The sequence below is a fragment of the Heterocephalus glaber genome, unplaced genomic scaffold, assembly GCF_053883595.1.
Source record: "Heterocephalus glaber isolate CG9 unplaced genomic scaffold, H.glaber_assembly_v1.0 deba00000122, whole genome shotgun sequence".
Taxonomy (NCBI): domain Eukaryota; kingdom Metazoa; phylum Chordata; class Mammalia; order Rodentia; family Bathyergidae; genus Heterocephalus; species Heterocephalus glaber.
In genome coordinates this window covers 1,846,509-1,861,693 of record NW_028258138.1, presented here as the reverse complement: position 1 = coordinate 1,861,693, position 15,185 = coordinate 1,846,509, and the positions used below count along the sequence as shown (strand labels likewise).

Genomic DNA, 15,185 nt, shown 5'->3' with positions numbered 1-15,185 from the left:
CGCAAGCAGCTGCCCAGGAAAGGGTCCTCAGCGGCAGGAGGACCTGGGCAGCTCCACTGGCCTCTGGCCACCTCCGCCCCAGCAGGGCAGTGAGCTCGCGGGGATGACATCGGGCTGAAGACATGGGGTGCATCGCAGCCCCCAAGGCCGCAGAGAGTCCTCACCCCAAACAGCTCAGGTGTGAGGAGGAGCCGCTCAGCACCTGCAGAAAGTGGCCCGCACACAGACTCTGAAACACGAGACTTGCTCAGGGTCAGAACCCAGGAAGAAGCCGGGGCAGTTGTCCAACAAGGAGGCCGCTGTCTGCATGTCCCTGGGGAGGAAGTGTATGGACGTGTGAGTTCGTGTGTACTGAAGGGGCGGATGCCTCAGAAGCGGTGAGGTGGAATAGGCCGGGAAAAATAATACTGGAAGCTTAAAATGCTATTGAAATAATAAGCCAAGCAGGGCATGCTATTGCACACCTGTAATCCCAGCACTCAGCAGGCTGAGGCAGGAGGATCATCACTAGTTCGAGGCCAGCCTGGGCTACAGAGTGAGCTTAAGGTCCACCTGGGCTATATAGCAAGATCCTGACTCAAAAACAAAATATTAAGCTGATAAATGCTAAAATAAATGTGATAGTTTGTGATGGAGGGCACCCTGAGCGAGCTGCAGATTTATAAACCGGCTTTTCATATTAAGAGTCTGAGTCTGCTGGTTAGCCCACAGTGGCTGCCTGAAGAGCCAGCAGTTGGTGTGAGGGACAGGAGCACCTCCCCACCCACTGGTCACGGCAGAGGTCTCCATGATTCGTGACCCTGTGACGTCTTGGATGGCAAGACAGCAGTGCGGCTAAGGGCAGCATGGAGAAAACTCCTACAGAGGCAGAAGTTCATCCACGAGAAGAAACAGATTTCCCATTAATCAGTGAGCTGCTCCTGCTAGAATGTCTTGTGCCCTTGTTGCTAGGACCCTGCTCGAGTCAGTGCACTGTTCCTCAGCCCTCCATGAAGCAGAGTTCAGTAAACAGCAGCCAGCTCCAGGAGACAGCGTCTCAGCCTGATAAGCGCTCTACCACGCTGGGCCCACTGATGCAGTGAAGATCTTGCCTTGTCTTTTGTTATCCTACACTGTACCCTCTGTCAGGTGATTGGGAGTTTGTGCAGCTTCCAATAAGCTGGGGGGGGGCAGGGATTTAAGTGAAAACCACGGGGCCCTGTGGTCGGGATTCGTGTGCAGCAGCGGCTTTGTCTGAGGCAGGCCGGATGTCTTGGGCTCATCTCAGAGCCGTGCGAGGGGCGGCTGTCGGGTCAGGCTAGCTCTCCCTTTAGCTATGCTTTAAAATTCTCACGAGAACAGTCTGATTCCACCTCTATGGCACACCGGGGACCTCAGTTCCCAACACTGCATATAGAGATTTTTAAATGCCGTTCCTCTGTTGTTAATAGTAACATATTATTTTGCCAAATAAAAAATAGTGCATATTTTTCTGATTCCTAAGAAATCAAGCCGCTGGCTGTTCTCAGAAGCTGTTCCCACCTCACACAAGCGGACTCGCGGGTCCTGGGCTGTGAACCAGCGGTGGCTCGAGGGCCTCCTCCACTGCATGGGGTGGGACTCCCCGGCCCCTTCTTGTCCTCGTCCTGGCCCCAAACTCACAGAAGCACCCCCTCCTGCACCAGTGGCCGCTGCCCCGCGCTCTCGTGCTCATTGATGTATTCTAGCAAGAGTCATTCTGGGTTGAAACGCATCCAAATTAGGAGATTTCCAGCAACAGGACAAACTTGTACACTGGTACAAAAGAGGGTTTCTCGCAGGGGGTGTTAGGGGCACTGCCTGCTCTTTATGAAGAACAGAACTGGCGATCAGGGCCACTCGGGAGGGTCAGGGTCAGGCTGCTGCCCAGCCCTCCTGATCACACAGAAAAATCAGGTCCTAAAAATATGAGCACCGGGCTAAGGGCGGCTATGCAAACAAAACCACTGTTGTTTTAAGATGAACATAAGTAGGTTATTAAACTTTTAGTTAAACATAGATCATTACAGCCAGCTCGACACCATCAGCCTGAATCTGTACAGAGAGCTAGCTTGGGCACTGCCTAGACCAGGTAAAAGAGCACGTCCTGTTTTGTCCTGCTTCTTTCAGGATAAATCAGATGAAAAGAGGAAACTTGTCTTTGTTTAACCACGTGATTAAGCTACTGCTGTGAAAAACTGGGCTTTTCATTTTATTAGTCTCTAAAGAGTCCAGATACTTAAGAGATGTTCAGTAAATGATTTTTAAATCTTTTAGGTTTTTTGTTCGTTTGTTTAAGATAGGGTCTTATGTCTTATGTAGTTCACGTTGGCCTGGAACTTGTGGTGATCCTCCTGCCTCAGCCTCCCCAGCAGTAGTGGAATTATAGGTGTGTACCACACCCAGCATGGTTTTTAAATTGAATTTGTTTAAAATCTTCACTTATATTTCTAAACATTGGACTTTTAGAAAAAGGTGATTAAAAAAAAAACAACTAGGGAAACTCCTTCATTAAAATAATCTGAAAGATTGATCGAGGGCTAAGGTTTCAGTCACAAGAGAAATGGCAGCAAAGTAAATTGCATAGTCAGCAGTCCTTTCAGGAAGGCAGTGACGTCTGACGAGGGCATGCTACAGCAGTGACACTCGGGAAGGAAGCTGCACAGGGGACAATATTCTCTTTATGTTGTTGCTCTTCTAGGTCAAGGTAAAACAACAGATTACCTTTCTGAGTGGCGCAAGAAAAAGAACTGAGAACTCAGCAGTTCCCTGGGGCTCCCAGGGAGTTGTGTGTTCGATGGTCTTTGTTTTGGAGACAGGGTTGCTATGTGGCTCAGGCTGGCCTCGAGCTTGCAGCGCCCTTCCTGCCTCAGCCTCCCGATGGTTGGGATCATGGGTGTGCACACCACCCCCGGCTTGTGTTCCTTGAGTTTATGGCAGGACTGGTCCTCCCAGAGCGGGGTGCTTTGGAGTGACGAGGATTGCACGACTGTCTGTAAGTCTGTGGAGAGCAAACCTTCATTCACCATGGACGGCCCCGCAAGAGGGCTGCTGTGCTGTTCATGCCCCCATGAAGCACACATCTGGGAACCTCAGCGCGCTGGTGGGTGCCACGCCACGCTGCAGCCCCAGCATCCTGCCTGGAGGGGACCAGAAGGGTGGGGCGGCTGCACAAGGACTTCAGCCTCCCAGCCCGGGCTGCAGCCGACCTCTGCTCTGTGCGTGGACGGCTCGGGCACCTGCACAGTGCCGGCTGCCGCCGAGCGCAAACATGCCAGACAAAATAGGACCAAAAGCTTCCGCCAGTGCTCCAGACGCTCACTCGCTGCCACCCATCGAGGGGGAACTGAGGCAGAGAGAGCCAGGTGCTTGTCCCAGCCCGGCACCTGGCCTCCTGTGACCGGCCCCTGTGTGCTCCCAGCGCCCTGTGAACATGGCTCCTCCAGGCCAGGCCGGACAGAAGCCAAGTGTGTGTGCTGCCTGCGGGGGAGGGAGCAGTCTCTCCTCAGCCGCCCCGGAGAAGATGGGACACTCCATGTCACTCTGTGTCCCTGGGGCTTCAGAGCACCAAGAGGTATTTTGGTGCTTTGTTTTGAGAAGTAGCCTGGCCCAGTCCCTAAGCTGCCCCGGCTGGGCTCAAAGTTGGGATTCCCCTGCCTCGGCCTCCACAGTGCTGGGTTGACAGTACACTACCATGCCCAGCCACAATGAACGTTTCTAGGAGGAAAAGGGGGTACAGTGAGACAATGGGCAGTGCAGGGTGAGGTCCTCACTCCCCAGGAACGAGTCTTCTTTCCTCCTCGCTGGTCAGAACAACTCAATGGATTCTGTCCACAGCCAGCTGGTTACTTAACACCCCTCATCCCAGCACTGTGGAGGCTGAGGTAGGAGGATCTCCGAGAGTCTGAGACCAGCCTGGGCTCCATAGTGAGTTCAAGGCCAGCCTGGAATATATAGCAAGACCCTGACTCAAAAAGCAGACAGGACTGGGGAGAAGGGCAGGTGAGAGGGAAGGGGAGGCAGGAGGCGATTCAGAGGAGCTGTGTTGCAGGAGAAGGCAGAGGGCAGGGGCTTCTGCACAGCTAGCAGCTCCATCCATACTCAACAAGGCTGCCGGAGGATCCCACGGTGCCAAGGTCTCCAGGAGCAGCCGGGCCAGTGCGACCCATGTGGCAGTGAGTGTGCAAAGCCTGGGTGGCATCGTGGGAATGGAGGCGGGAGCGGGCAGCTCCACAGGGGCCGGTGCTGGGCAGCTCAGGGCAGCCGGGCGCGGAGCCTGACACTCAGTTCCTCTGCTGATAAAGTAGCCAGGGCCACAGCGTGGCGTCCTCAGTGCAGCCTCAGCTCAAGGCATGGGGCTACCAGCTGTCTCACCCCAATTTGTAGCCAGCTGCTCGCCCCACTGCTGCCTGGGCCAGCGCGGACCCTGGGCAGTGAAGGTCTTCTGTCCATAGCTGCTCTCAGCTACGTCTTCAGGGCTTATGGAGGCACACTGGCCTCCACATGGGGACCCTGGGCAGGTGGGGGCATGAGAGCCGGGACCCACAGTATTAGCCACAGCCTCTGAAGGCCCCACAGCAAGGACGCCTCTCGGGAGCCTGGGGTGAGCCCGCCTGCCTGCCCTGCCCCAGGGTGCTTACAGGCTGGGCCATTACAGACTTCAAGGGGACCTCTGGGATGTTGGTTTGCACACTGAGAAGAGAGGGGCCCGGCTGACGGGAGCTCTTGGCAACCTCGGGCAGCCCCGGGACACAGGTGCCAGCTGTGAGGGGCAGTGCAGGCCAGGCAGCCGCTCCTAGGGAAGCCGGGCCTCTCCTGACCTGGACGAAGATGGCACCTGGGGGCCTGGGCTGGATCTATGGGTGCAGGGGCTGGCCCTGAAACCCTGCCATGGTTCAGAGGGGCCTGTGCCCAAGTGGTGGGTGGAAAAGGAGCGGGTGCAGGGCCTGGCCTGACTGGGGGCTTCATTTTGCAAGGAAAACACCACCAAGTTCCCCTGTGGGATTTCCCAGGCCTTCCCTCCACCCTAGCCTCCCCCTGCCCAGGGCAGCTGCAAAACCAAACTGGAAACACCATCCGAGTGGGACAGGCAGGGATTTAACCTCCACAGAGTGGGGAGGGAGGAGGTTCTGGAAGCCCATTCTCCCCGCTCCCAGGGAAATACCAGTCCGTATACAACTTCAGAGGAACCAAAAGAAAAAGAAAAGCAGCACAGAGCTGTGAAAATGTCCTTCTCCATGAAACACAGAGTGCCATAAACATAACTCACAAGCAGCAATTTCTGAAGGAACAATTACTAAATTCAGGCTATTTTTTGATGTAGGGGAAATAAATATAACTCCCAACCTGCCAGATGTTAGATACACCGAGTTCAAGTTCCAGAAAACCAAACAATGAATTCTAAGGACCAATGGAGGTTAAGAGTAGGAAATGTTTAGTCGGAGATAGAGACACAGCTCCTGAGGGACAGGAGGTGACCCAAAAAATGGCTCGCCTCAGACCACACTTTACAGAGGAAGTTTTAGAGAGGGAAATCAAAGGTGGGTACGATGTGGGGCAGAACAGTGATCAACCAATAAGATTACAAGTTTGGCCACTTAGGTAATAAGTGGGGAAGCAGGTCACACAGCAAGTGGACAATGAAAGAACAAGGTCCTTTTTAGGAGGAGCAAAACCAGGGGGTTCCAGTCACCCACCATGGCAACTGATGTCTACCAGGTGAGCACGATGCCTCATCCACTTCCCATCCCTCAGGGAGGCATGCAGGCCCAGTCACCCTATCCCCAGTTTGAGGCCTGGCCCTCAACAGATGCGCCTCCAGCCACAGTTGTGATGTGTTCCCATCTTCTCCACTGACTCCCTCGAGGGCCCAGCCCTGTCTGACTGCCTATAATAGTTCTACCTAACTTAGCTGTCTATAATATTTTCACTTGATAATTTTCTTTTTCTTTTCTTTTTGCAGTACCAGGGATCAAACTCAGGACCTTGGGCTTGCCACGTAGGCGCGGCACCACTGAGCTACATCCCTGGCTCCTTTACTTGATAAAATTTAAGGAATGATTAAAGAAAGGAAGTAAGAACCATGAGGTGGATGAAACTGCCTGGAGTTGGCAGAAGTTGGCGGGTGGGTGAGTCTACTCAGGAAGAACAGAGTCAGAGGAGAGGGGCCAGTGTGAAAGACCCAATGGCGACATAGAGCGCTCCTGGCGCTGCAGAGGACCGGCTCGGTAAAGCAGGACATTGAGACCAGTATGAGATGCATGTGAGCAGCTGTCCTGAAGCATCAGGCAGGGTGAGACAAAGATGAGAAGAGAAAATGACAGATAAGGCAAAACAGACTAGCCTGGTCTCAACTTTCTCAACTGAGAGCGCATTTAAATTGTGTGATCCAGAGGCTGGTTGGTGTCTAAGCAAACCTGGTGAACACCATGCTGGTAAGGAGCATGCAAGCACCCAGGATGCTCAGAGGGCATGAAATCACTCCAGCCATGCCATGGAGCCTCTACTACATACAGATCTTGGCTCCCAGCTGGGTCACTCTGGGCTGCCACACTGTACTTGGGGCTGCTATGCTGTACGTCTCTAGGCAACAGCAGAAAACATGCTCGGGGATGTGGCAGCTTGTACTGCACTACAGATGCCCCTTTCTGGAACAACAACTCAAATTAATCCCTCCGGGCAAATAAGAGGTGAGTCAAAAAAAAGACCCATGGACAGGAAGGCGGCAGTGGCTGATGGGATAAGGAGGATGGAGTACAAGTAGCATTTGTGATTAAATCTAAAATCTACAAAGGAACATCAGCAGAGATAGAATTTTTTCTGTACCTTATTAGGAATGATGGCTCTTTGCCAGGGTCTCAGGCAGAAGCCAAGGTTGACATCAGAATCAAGGGTCTGATAGGGATTTAAACAGGATGTTGAAATTTAGCAGAATGACTTAAGAATTGGATTATTGTCTTTCCAAAGGAAAACAGTTGCATAACACAGCAGCCAGCCATAAACTTCGGGGAGTGCCCCACACCCCATCCTCAGCCTCTCCAATGTCTCTCCCCGGACGCTCCCCCTGGTGACACCTCTTGGCTGGGGCTTCCCCCTCGCCCTTGGGGTCCCTGTGTTGGGTTTCTCACTTCGGCCCACCGGCTGGCCCACAAAAGCAGCCAAGGGAGACGGCACAGACATCGCTGTGGTGCCACCCAGGGGCCAGGCCCACCCCCGGGAGCTGTCCCAGCCCATGGTCACTGCCAGCACCTGCACGGTGTGCCCCCATGTGGACCTCTGGTCCACAGCCCGCAGCTCCCTGGCCTCGCCTGTGGGTGAACAGCAGCTCGTGGGGACACCACCAAGCCCGGCTGGAGTGTGAGACCTCCCCAGCTGCTGCCTCGCATCTCCCGCATCAGGATGGCCCAGCCCTTGCTTGAGAAGGAAGCAGAGGTGGAGCTGGGCTCCATAAAGTTCCCTCAGTGGATTACAGTTTGAAGAGAGGGTAAATGACATGGCGGGGCGTGGACCCTTGCCAACCCTTGTGCTTCTCCACACATCCCTGCGGTTGCCAGAGCCAGGCTGCAAGCCTCTGTGTCTCCTCAGGTCCAATGCTTCCTCCCCAGCCACTCCCCACATCACTCTGTAGCACCACCCTCGACGGGCATCTCAGACTCAGAACTGCATCCCAGCCGGAGTCTGGGTGCAGCCACCCTGGAGGAGACCCCAAGGCCCTGCCGTTAGCACAGTTCTGAGGCTGCCACTGTCCCCACCCTGGTGCTGCTGTGAGTATGTCCCCCCTCTCAGTGAAGGGTTCTTCTGACCTGAGAGCAGGGAGGTGACCCGGACCCCTCACTTCACAGGCAGAATGTCCCCGCAGGTGGAGCGGAGGCAGGAAATGGCAAATGCCATGCAGGATTCTGGAGGGACATGGCCAGGGACCCCAGAAGCCCAGGCAGCTACAGGACACAGCTGCAGGGACCGCCACCCAGGTGACAGGTGAGGACGCAGGCCAGCGAAACCTTGTGTCAGCCCTTAGTTCCCAAGCGGGGGACCCAGCCTCACGACCTTGGATTCTGACCCCAGGTGGGAGCTGAGAAATGCTTGAGGGTTTGTCCACAACTCCTGGGCTTTCCTGGTAGGAAAATGCACAAAACCTAAAAGCTGTCACGTCACCACTTTAAAGGCTCTGACTCCCTCCCTCACACAGCCAGGCCTGTGTCCTGGGGCACCCCGTGTCCTCCAGGCACTGTCAGTGGCCATGCGTGTAGGGAATGGGAAGTGGGGTCCCAGGCTCCCGTGAGCCAGTACAATGTGCCAGACAGGAAAGAGGGAATAGAGACAGGCAGAGTGGAGAGAAACTGAGTCTCGGGCCGATCTGAGCTGCCCTGGGCAGCAAAGACAAAGACCTCCTGGGACACCCAGCGTTTATTCACTACCAGTGTGGGAAGGGGGAACTGGGCAGCCTCGGGACGCCTGCTGATAGCAAGGACCAAGCAGGCAGGGCTGTAGAAGGAGGGCACAGCATATCTTTGGGAAGAGAACAAATGGTTAATTCAGAGGGGAGGAATTTAGCTGAGTCAGTTGACCTTGGCTGAAAATCAACTCAGCCTACTGGACTACTTCCAATGTAATACAGCTGAATTATTTAAGGGCAAGAAGCTAGTGGCACTGTGGCCTGCTAATCCTGGGCAGAGGTGTCTGCTGCAATCCGCATGCCACCCCGCTCCTGTGAAGGGTGCTGCCTGACACTTGTGTGTGGACTTCGTCTCAGTGGCCCTGGCACACAGCCAGTGGACCTGCCTGGCCCACGGGGCCCTTCAGCTTTCTGGGGAGTGGTCACTCTGCTGCCCACGGGATTTGGGGTGGGTGCTGCTGGCAGCCACTGAGTCTGTGCACCAAGGAAATAGAAAACCGACTGGGGCTGGCCAGGGCTGGAGGCAGCTGGGGGCGGGATCCTCCTCCCCGGCCCACAGGCTCTCAGCACAGCCCTGAGCCACACTCCGGCCACGTGGGGGTCCCAGCCCTGCCCAGCTGAGCCAGTGTGAGCGGGACAGGAGGCCGTGCAGGTGCAGGAGGGAGTGGTGAAGTGACTGAAGGAGGAGACCCAGAGCAGGACACGTGACACAGCCCCAGCACCCCAAATGACACCCCTGGATCCAGCCGTGACGGTGACCTTGTCCAGAGACCTCCCTGGAGTGGGGTGCCCAGCCGCGTCCTTGCAGGGAGAAGGGCCCCGACGCCCAAGGAAGGGCAGCCTGCGGGTCCCAGGGGTGCAGGGGGCGGGGCTGTGTGGCCGGAGCAGGCGCAGTTCCCACCTGGCCTCATCCCGAACCACAGCTTCCGCCCAGGAGGGGCGGGGGCAGCGCCGGCCTCTGGGGACAACAGTGTGACTGCGTCCTGCCCTGCCCCACCGGGCTTGGAGCCTTGCCAGGGGCCGCAGGGCTCTCTGGAGTCCCCCGCCATGGTCCCCCCACACCGTGGGCTCTGCAGGAGGCAGACAGGGTGCATTCAGTTCAGCACCCCCCAGCTGCGCCCACCGCCCCAGCCCCGGGACAGAGCTGCCAGGCACTCACTGCAGACCTGGGAGACCTGCGCCAGGGCCTCAAAGCTGCTTTCCGCCCACCCCAGCCCAGGGCCGCCCCGTCCTCTCCCTCTGACCTTGGAGGTAGAGGGGTCACCAGGCTCCGCCCATCCCCCCTCCCCTGCCCTGGCCCGAGCGGCGGGGACGGCGGCCCAGGCTGGGAGCTGAGCCCAGGACAGCGCGGGGTCGGGCACCTGCAGGACACCGGCCGAAGTCCGGGACTTTCCTGGACAGGTCCCTCGCCAGAGAGACAGGGCTGGGGAAGCCCCACACGCACGTGTGAAAGTGGAGCGGCTGGGGGAGGGCAGCAAGGAGGCCGCATCAGAAGCGGCCCCTTCGGAGCAGGGTCACACCCTCAGGGCCCCTCAGCAGCTCGGCTCGGCCTGGAGCCCACCTCTGAGCCACTCAGCCTGCCCCAGGGCCTTTGCAGGGTGACTGGCTGCACAGAAAGCTCCCGAGCTGTGCCCCTGCCGGCCCTCCCTCCGGGGTCCCCTCCAGCGCCACTGCGCAGCGATGTCCCCATCCACCACCCTTCTCTCCTCTCACGCTTGAGCCCTGTCTCAGGCCCCTCTGCATCCCCTAGTGAGGGTTGAGGCTGCCACACTGGCCAGGAGCCCAGGACGCGCCCGGCTGCCGCTGAAGACACGAGTCAGGGCGGGATGGCCGCTGGGCTCACGGCAGGAAGAAATCCCCTCCCAGCGGCCCACAGGGCGGGAGGGGAATTGCAGGGACTTCCCTGGGAAGCGGGACTCGCCCGGCTTTCAGTTTCTGCAGGTGGCAGCCCGATCTCTGGCAGGCGCTATGGGCACAGCCCGGCCTCGGGCCGTGGGGCCTCAGCCTCAGGAGTCCCGGCCTAGGCCTGTTTCCCCCTGGCTGTGGGGGGCAGACTGGCCCCAGCCACACTGCCCCAGCCCCAGGTCCCCACCGCTGCAGGGTGCGCCCGCCATCTGAGTGCCCAGCACGGCCTGGAGGGAGGGGACCAGCAGCATTCCCTGCTGACAGTGCTGAAGCTCTGGACCAAGCTGGTCCCGCGCACACCTGTGGGTGGGGCGGCCTCCAGGTCAGCGCTGGGGAGGGCCCGGCCTTCGCCTGCTGGGCCTGCTGTGCAGTCACCTGGGGGCTGGGTGTGGCCACCACCTGTCATCCAGCCCTCCGGAGATGAGGCAGGAGGACCCCAGTTCAAGGCCCGCCTGGGCAGCCAAGGGATTTAGTGAGACCCCAAATCAAAATAAAAAGGGCTGGGTTTGTAGCTCAGAGAGAGGGCTCTGGTTCAATCCCAGTACCACCAAAAGAAAGAAAAGCTGTGCGCGAGCCCCTGGCACCCGTTTACCTGCCACCTGGGCGTCTCGGGGCCCCAACACAGGCCTCCAGCCCGGCACTCACACAGAGCCTTTCTGCCCTTAGTCCTGCAAACATTTATCCACGTGTAGTTTCTCGCCACTTCCGCGTGCACTTCCACCCGTGCGTTACAGCCGGGCCATGTGTGTCCAGCATGGTCAGCAGGACCTGCACCACTGGCCGTCCTGCCACGGCTCCCCTGGCCCTGGAACCCCACTGGCGGTTTTATCCCGAGTTTCTGCATGCAGCCTGCTGCGTCTCGGGGCCTGCCCATGAGAATCCAGAGCAGCAGTGACCCGAGGTCTAACGCCAGTCTCCGAGTTAGGAGTTATTGTCCCTTCCCCACAGCAGACATGCCATGCGCTGCTCAGACTGTTACAGCTTAGAAAACAGGGACTCCCTCACCCAGGCGGAAGCGTCTCGGGACAGCTGGAGGGGACGCTGGTCCTTCTGACCTGTGTGACTGTCATCAGTGTCTGTGACACCAACACTAGCAACAAATCTGCACTGGGCACAGGCAGGGATTCAGCACGCTCCTCTTGAGCCTAAAGTCCCCGTGCTGTTCGAAACTGCCACACGGCGAGGTGCTCTGAGGCCAGAAAAGCTGGGGAGACAGGACAGGCACCAATCCTGGGCCTGTGGGGCAGGACGGTGGGCAGGAGGGAAAGGCCAGGCCTGGGGTGGGTGGGCCCTCAGGCCGCACGGCAGGAAGCTGTGACACAGGCTTCACGGGCCAGGGTCCTCAGGGACGTGGGCACAGATGCCCCGCGGTCCGGGCAGGGCACACGGAGACGCCTTCCCAGTAGGCACAGCCAGGCCACTCGGGGTCACAGTGCAGGCACAGGTGAGGGCGGCCAGTGGGGCCAGGAGTCCACGTCATGGGAGGGAGCTCTGTGTGGGAAAGTGAGGTCCTGGGTGTCCCCAAATGGCGGTACATGCCAGTGGCGGGATGGCAGACTGGGGCACAGATACTCGTCCTGCCGAGCAAAGGCAGGCCTGGTTTCAGGGAAAGTGCTCACAGCAGACGCCGGGCCTACGTCCAGCGCCCTGCCCCTTGGCTCCCAGAAGCCCCAGCACAGGACTGGCATGGGCGACCCCCTCAGGGCCAAGGCCCCTTCCAGAGAGGCACTGGCGGCCCCCACAGGAAGTGACCCCAGGGCTCCAGAGCAGGAAGTGTCTCCCGCGCTCCTGTCCTGGCCTGCTTCTGGGGCCCTCTGGCACAGTCATCCTGAAATCTCGTCCCACGCACTCACTGGCCACACTTCCTGGGCAGACCCTGAGGCGGGGACCAGACTGACTCTCACTGGGCCTGGGATGGGAGGGTGCTCAGCTTCTGGGGTGCTCGGGGCTGCCTCTTCCCCCACCCACAGCTCGTGTCCCATGCCAGTGCTGACCTTTCTGCTCCATTCATCCCAGTCTTGGGGCGCTGATGGGGATGGGCAGACTGGCCTCGTGACCGGGGCGCCCGCCTGTGTCTACAGCCATTCAGGGACCCACTGGGGAGGGGGTCAGCAGGGCAACCCCACCCGGGTCTCACTGGCCACCCTGCGGGACGGGACCTCACCCCTGCCCCGCACACCTGTGTCTGTGCCGAGGCCCCAGAGAAGGGAAGGGGCTTGGGAACATGCACAGGGCAGCAGGGCCCTGTGGCCCTCAGGGGCCCCTGCCAGACCCTGCCTGGGGCTGGCTCCAAAGCACAGCCTCGCCCCCCTATCTGCCCTGCAGGTGCCCAGAGTCAGTCATCTGGGGCAGGGATGGTCAGAAGAGCACCAGGTCACTGTCAAGGTGGCTAGGTGGGGGCTGCAGAGGCAGGAAGCTGCCAGCCCAGGACAGCCCCAGGGTGGGCCGACTGAGGCACCCCTGCCCCGCCTGCACTGGCCACACCCGCACAGGGCCACAGGAACAAGGCTAAGCAGCCCTCCCGCTACCGGCTTTCTGGGGAGCCACACAGGGTTTGGAGGACTGTCCAGCCTCATCCTTGGTGACCCTCGAATCGCAGAGCTTGGAGGAGTGGCATCCCCCCTGCATCCACCTCGGTGACTTCTGGGCTCTCCTTGAAGTGTCGCTAGGAAGTGGCGAGACTGAGGCACTCACAGCTCCAATGCCCTGCCTGGCCCTGGACACCAGGAAGGGGACGTCGGGCTCTGCAGGCACAGAGCCAGGGAGCGTCCCCTCTCTGAGGTCAGCATTGGCGGGCCCACGGCGGCTCCACAGCCCACACCACGGGGCCCTGCAGGTGAGCGGGGCGGCTCCGGGATGCTCTGTGAGCCCAGTCCTTCCTCAGAGGCAGCCAGGAAGTGCTGGCACGCACTCAGGGGCAGCACAGGCCTTGTCCAGGGTCGGCACTGCAGGGGGACACGCAGTGCTGCACTTGGGAAGGCCACGGGCAAGGCTGGCTTGGACGGGATCGCTGCCTCTCAGTCCCCATGGCACCCTCCTTCCCCAGCCCCATGTGGCTCCACAGCACCCACCCAGAAGCCAGGCTCTCTGCAGCTCCAGATGGGCTGGGCCCCCCAGGCCACACTCCCACACGAGGGGGTCTCACTGCGCAGAATCAGCCTTACAGGTGGAGCGATGGGACCTGCTCCCCATCCTAGCCTTGCAGAGCATCCCAGGGAGCTGCATCCCAGCCGATGCCCAGAGTGGTGGGGTCCCAGGTGAGCCAGGCTAAGGCAGTGCACAGCATCAGGTTGGGCGGCTCTCCAGCCTGGGCAGCACAACCCCATCCTGGGGACAGTCTCGGCCCACAAAGACTGGGGAGTCCTGTGTGCTCCACAGTTAGGGCCGTGCTGCTCATGAAGGACAAGGGAGGTGACCTGCAGAAGGGGCCCAGCCCACGTCCGGGTGTCTGGGCTCCAGCGTCCATACTGGCTTCCTGTCACTGGCAGGAGGACAACCACAGACTTCTCTGATGACGGAAGTTCCCCCTTCCCTGCTACTGTGGCAGGGTCAGGAATGGCCTGGCTGCTCCAGTGCCACCACTGAAGCCTGAGTTCCAGGTTCACAGGTGCAGTGTCTGCCCTGTCCGTTTCTTCCCACCTGTTCTGCGGGTCTCTGTGAGGCCACTGTTGGTTCAGGAAGGGCGCCCCGTAGTCTGGGGCCAGCCTCACCCCAAGATCCTGATCCCATCTGCACTTTCCAAGAAGGTGGCACACTGAGTGGCTGTGCTCGGGTGGGCATGGCTCTGCCCACCACAGAACCCGAGACAAAGCTGTCTCTCCCAACCTGAGCTGCGCCGGGCAGACCCCAGAGCCAGGGCACAAGGGCCTCAGCCCCACCGATGAGCATCCACACCGTGCCCCAGAGGGCTGTGGCTGAGGATGGCTGCCCAGGGCCACTGCCCACCTGCAGGGTCCCGAGAGGGGCACTCTGGAGGTCCGTGTGAGGCCTGAGGACCTCGGGGAGGCACCTGTGAGCTCTGTGTAGCTTGGCTTTTCCCGAGTGGAGCCTGTCACTTCCCCAGAACACACTGGGGCCTGGCCCTGCCTTGCGGAGGCCCAGGGACCAGCACAGATTGGCCTGGTCCTTGGCCTGTGTGGCAGGCTGTGGCAGCTGCAGTGGAGGGGCGCTGGTGGCCACTGCGTGTGGGCGTGGCCGACAGCAGCTGTGTTCACCCTGCAGCGTGCAGAAGCCGGGGCCCTGGGGTAACATGCCTCTCCTGGGTACAGGTCCCCTGGCTGAGCCACGGAACCTGCCCCTTGGGATGGGCTCCTAGACCGCAGGGCTGTGTGGCTCAGGGACAGAACCTGGGCTCGGTGAGGCAGCCAGACAGGCGTGCTGCGGGGCTGGCGCAGAGCCTGCCCTGGCTCAGGCGCTTGCCACACTGCCAGGGCCGGGCCAGGTGCCAAGGAGGGCACCAAACTTGTGGCGTCACGCTGCAGGACCCTGCAAGGTCAGGCCCGGAAGCCAAGGCCGAAGCCTTGCTGAGAAGTGGTTCTGAAGAGCCCACCTGCACCAAGGGACCCTGGAAAGCAGACAGGATATGGGGTGTCCATCTTCCTCACAGCCATGCAAAGCTCCCAGATAACTGGACCTGTGGAAGTGAGGGCCTGCTGCCCATGGGGCTGCCATGGACACAGGACCGGGCCACCACCTGGGCAGTCACCACCACCACTGCAACCCCCACCTCCCGGCCACCTGGAGGCCCCTCCTGTCCTGGATCCGGAGCCCGGCCACCTGCCTTCAGAGAAGTGTCCCTTCATCCCCAACACCAAATGTGCTGTCTGGCTGGGGAACAGAGCCATCCGAGTCACTGACTCTGCCATGGAAGGGTGCGTGCCTGTCCTCA

General features: G+C 59.5%; 1 protein-coding gene across 1 annotated transcript in view; it reads left to right on the top strand.

The window, feature by feature from the left end:
- Positions 1-3,067: 3,067 nt before the first annotated feature.
- LOC147830306 (uncharacterized) overlaps positions 3,068-15,185 on the top strand; it is a 24,465-nt gene continuing 12,347 nt past the window's right edge. The window contains exons 1-4 of the mRNA XM_087181751.1: positions 3,068-3,155; positions 7,155-7,353; positions 7,602-7,714; positions 9,161-15,168. Of these exons, the coding sequence (XP_087037877.1) occupies positions 3,068-3,155; positions 7,155-7,353; positions 7,602-7,714; positions 9,161-10,152 (1,392 nt within the window). The 3' untranslated portion in view covers positions 10,153-15,168. The remainder of the gene's footprint in view (positions 3,156-7,154; positions 7,354-7,601; positions 7,715-9,160; positions 15,169-15,185) is intronic.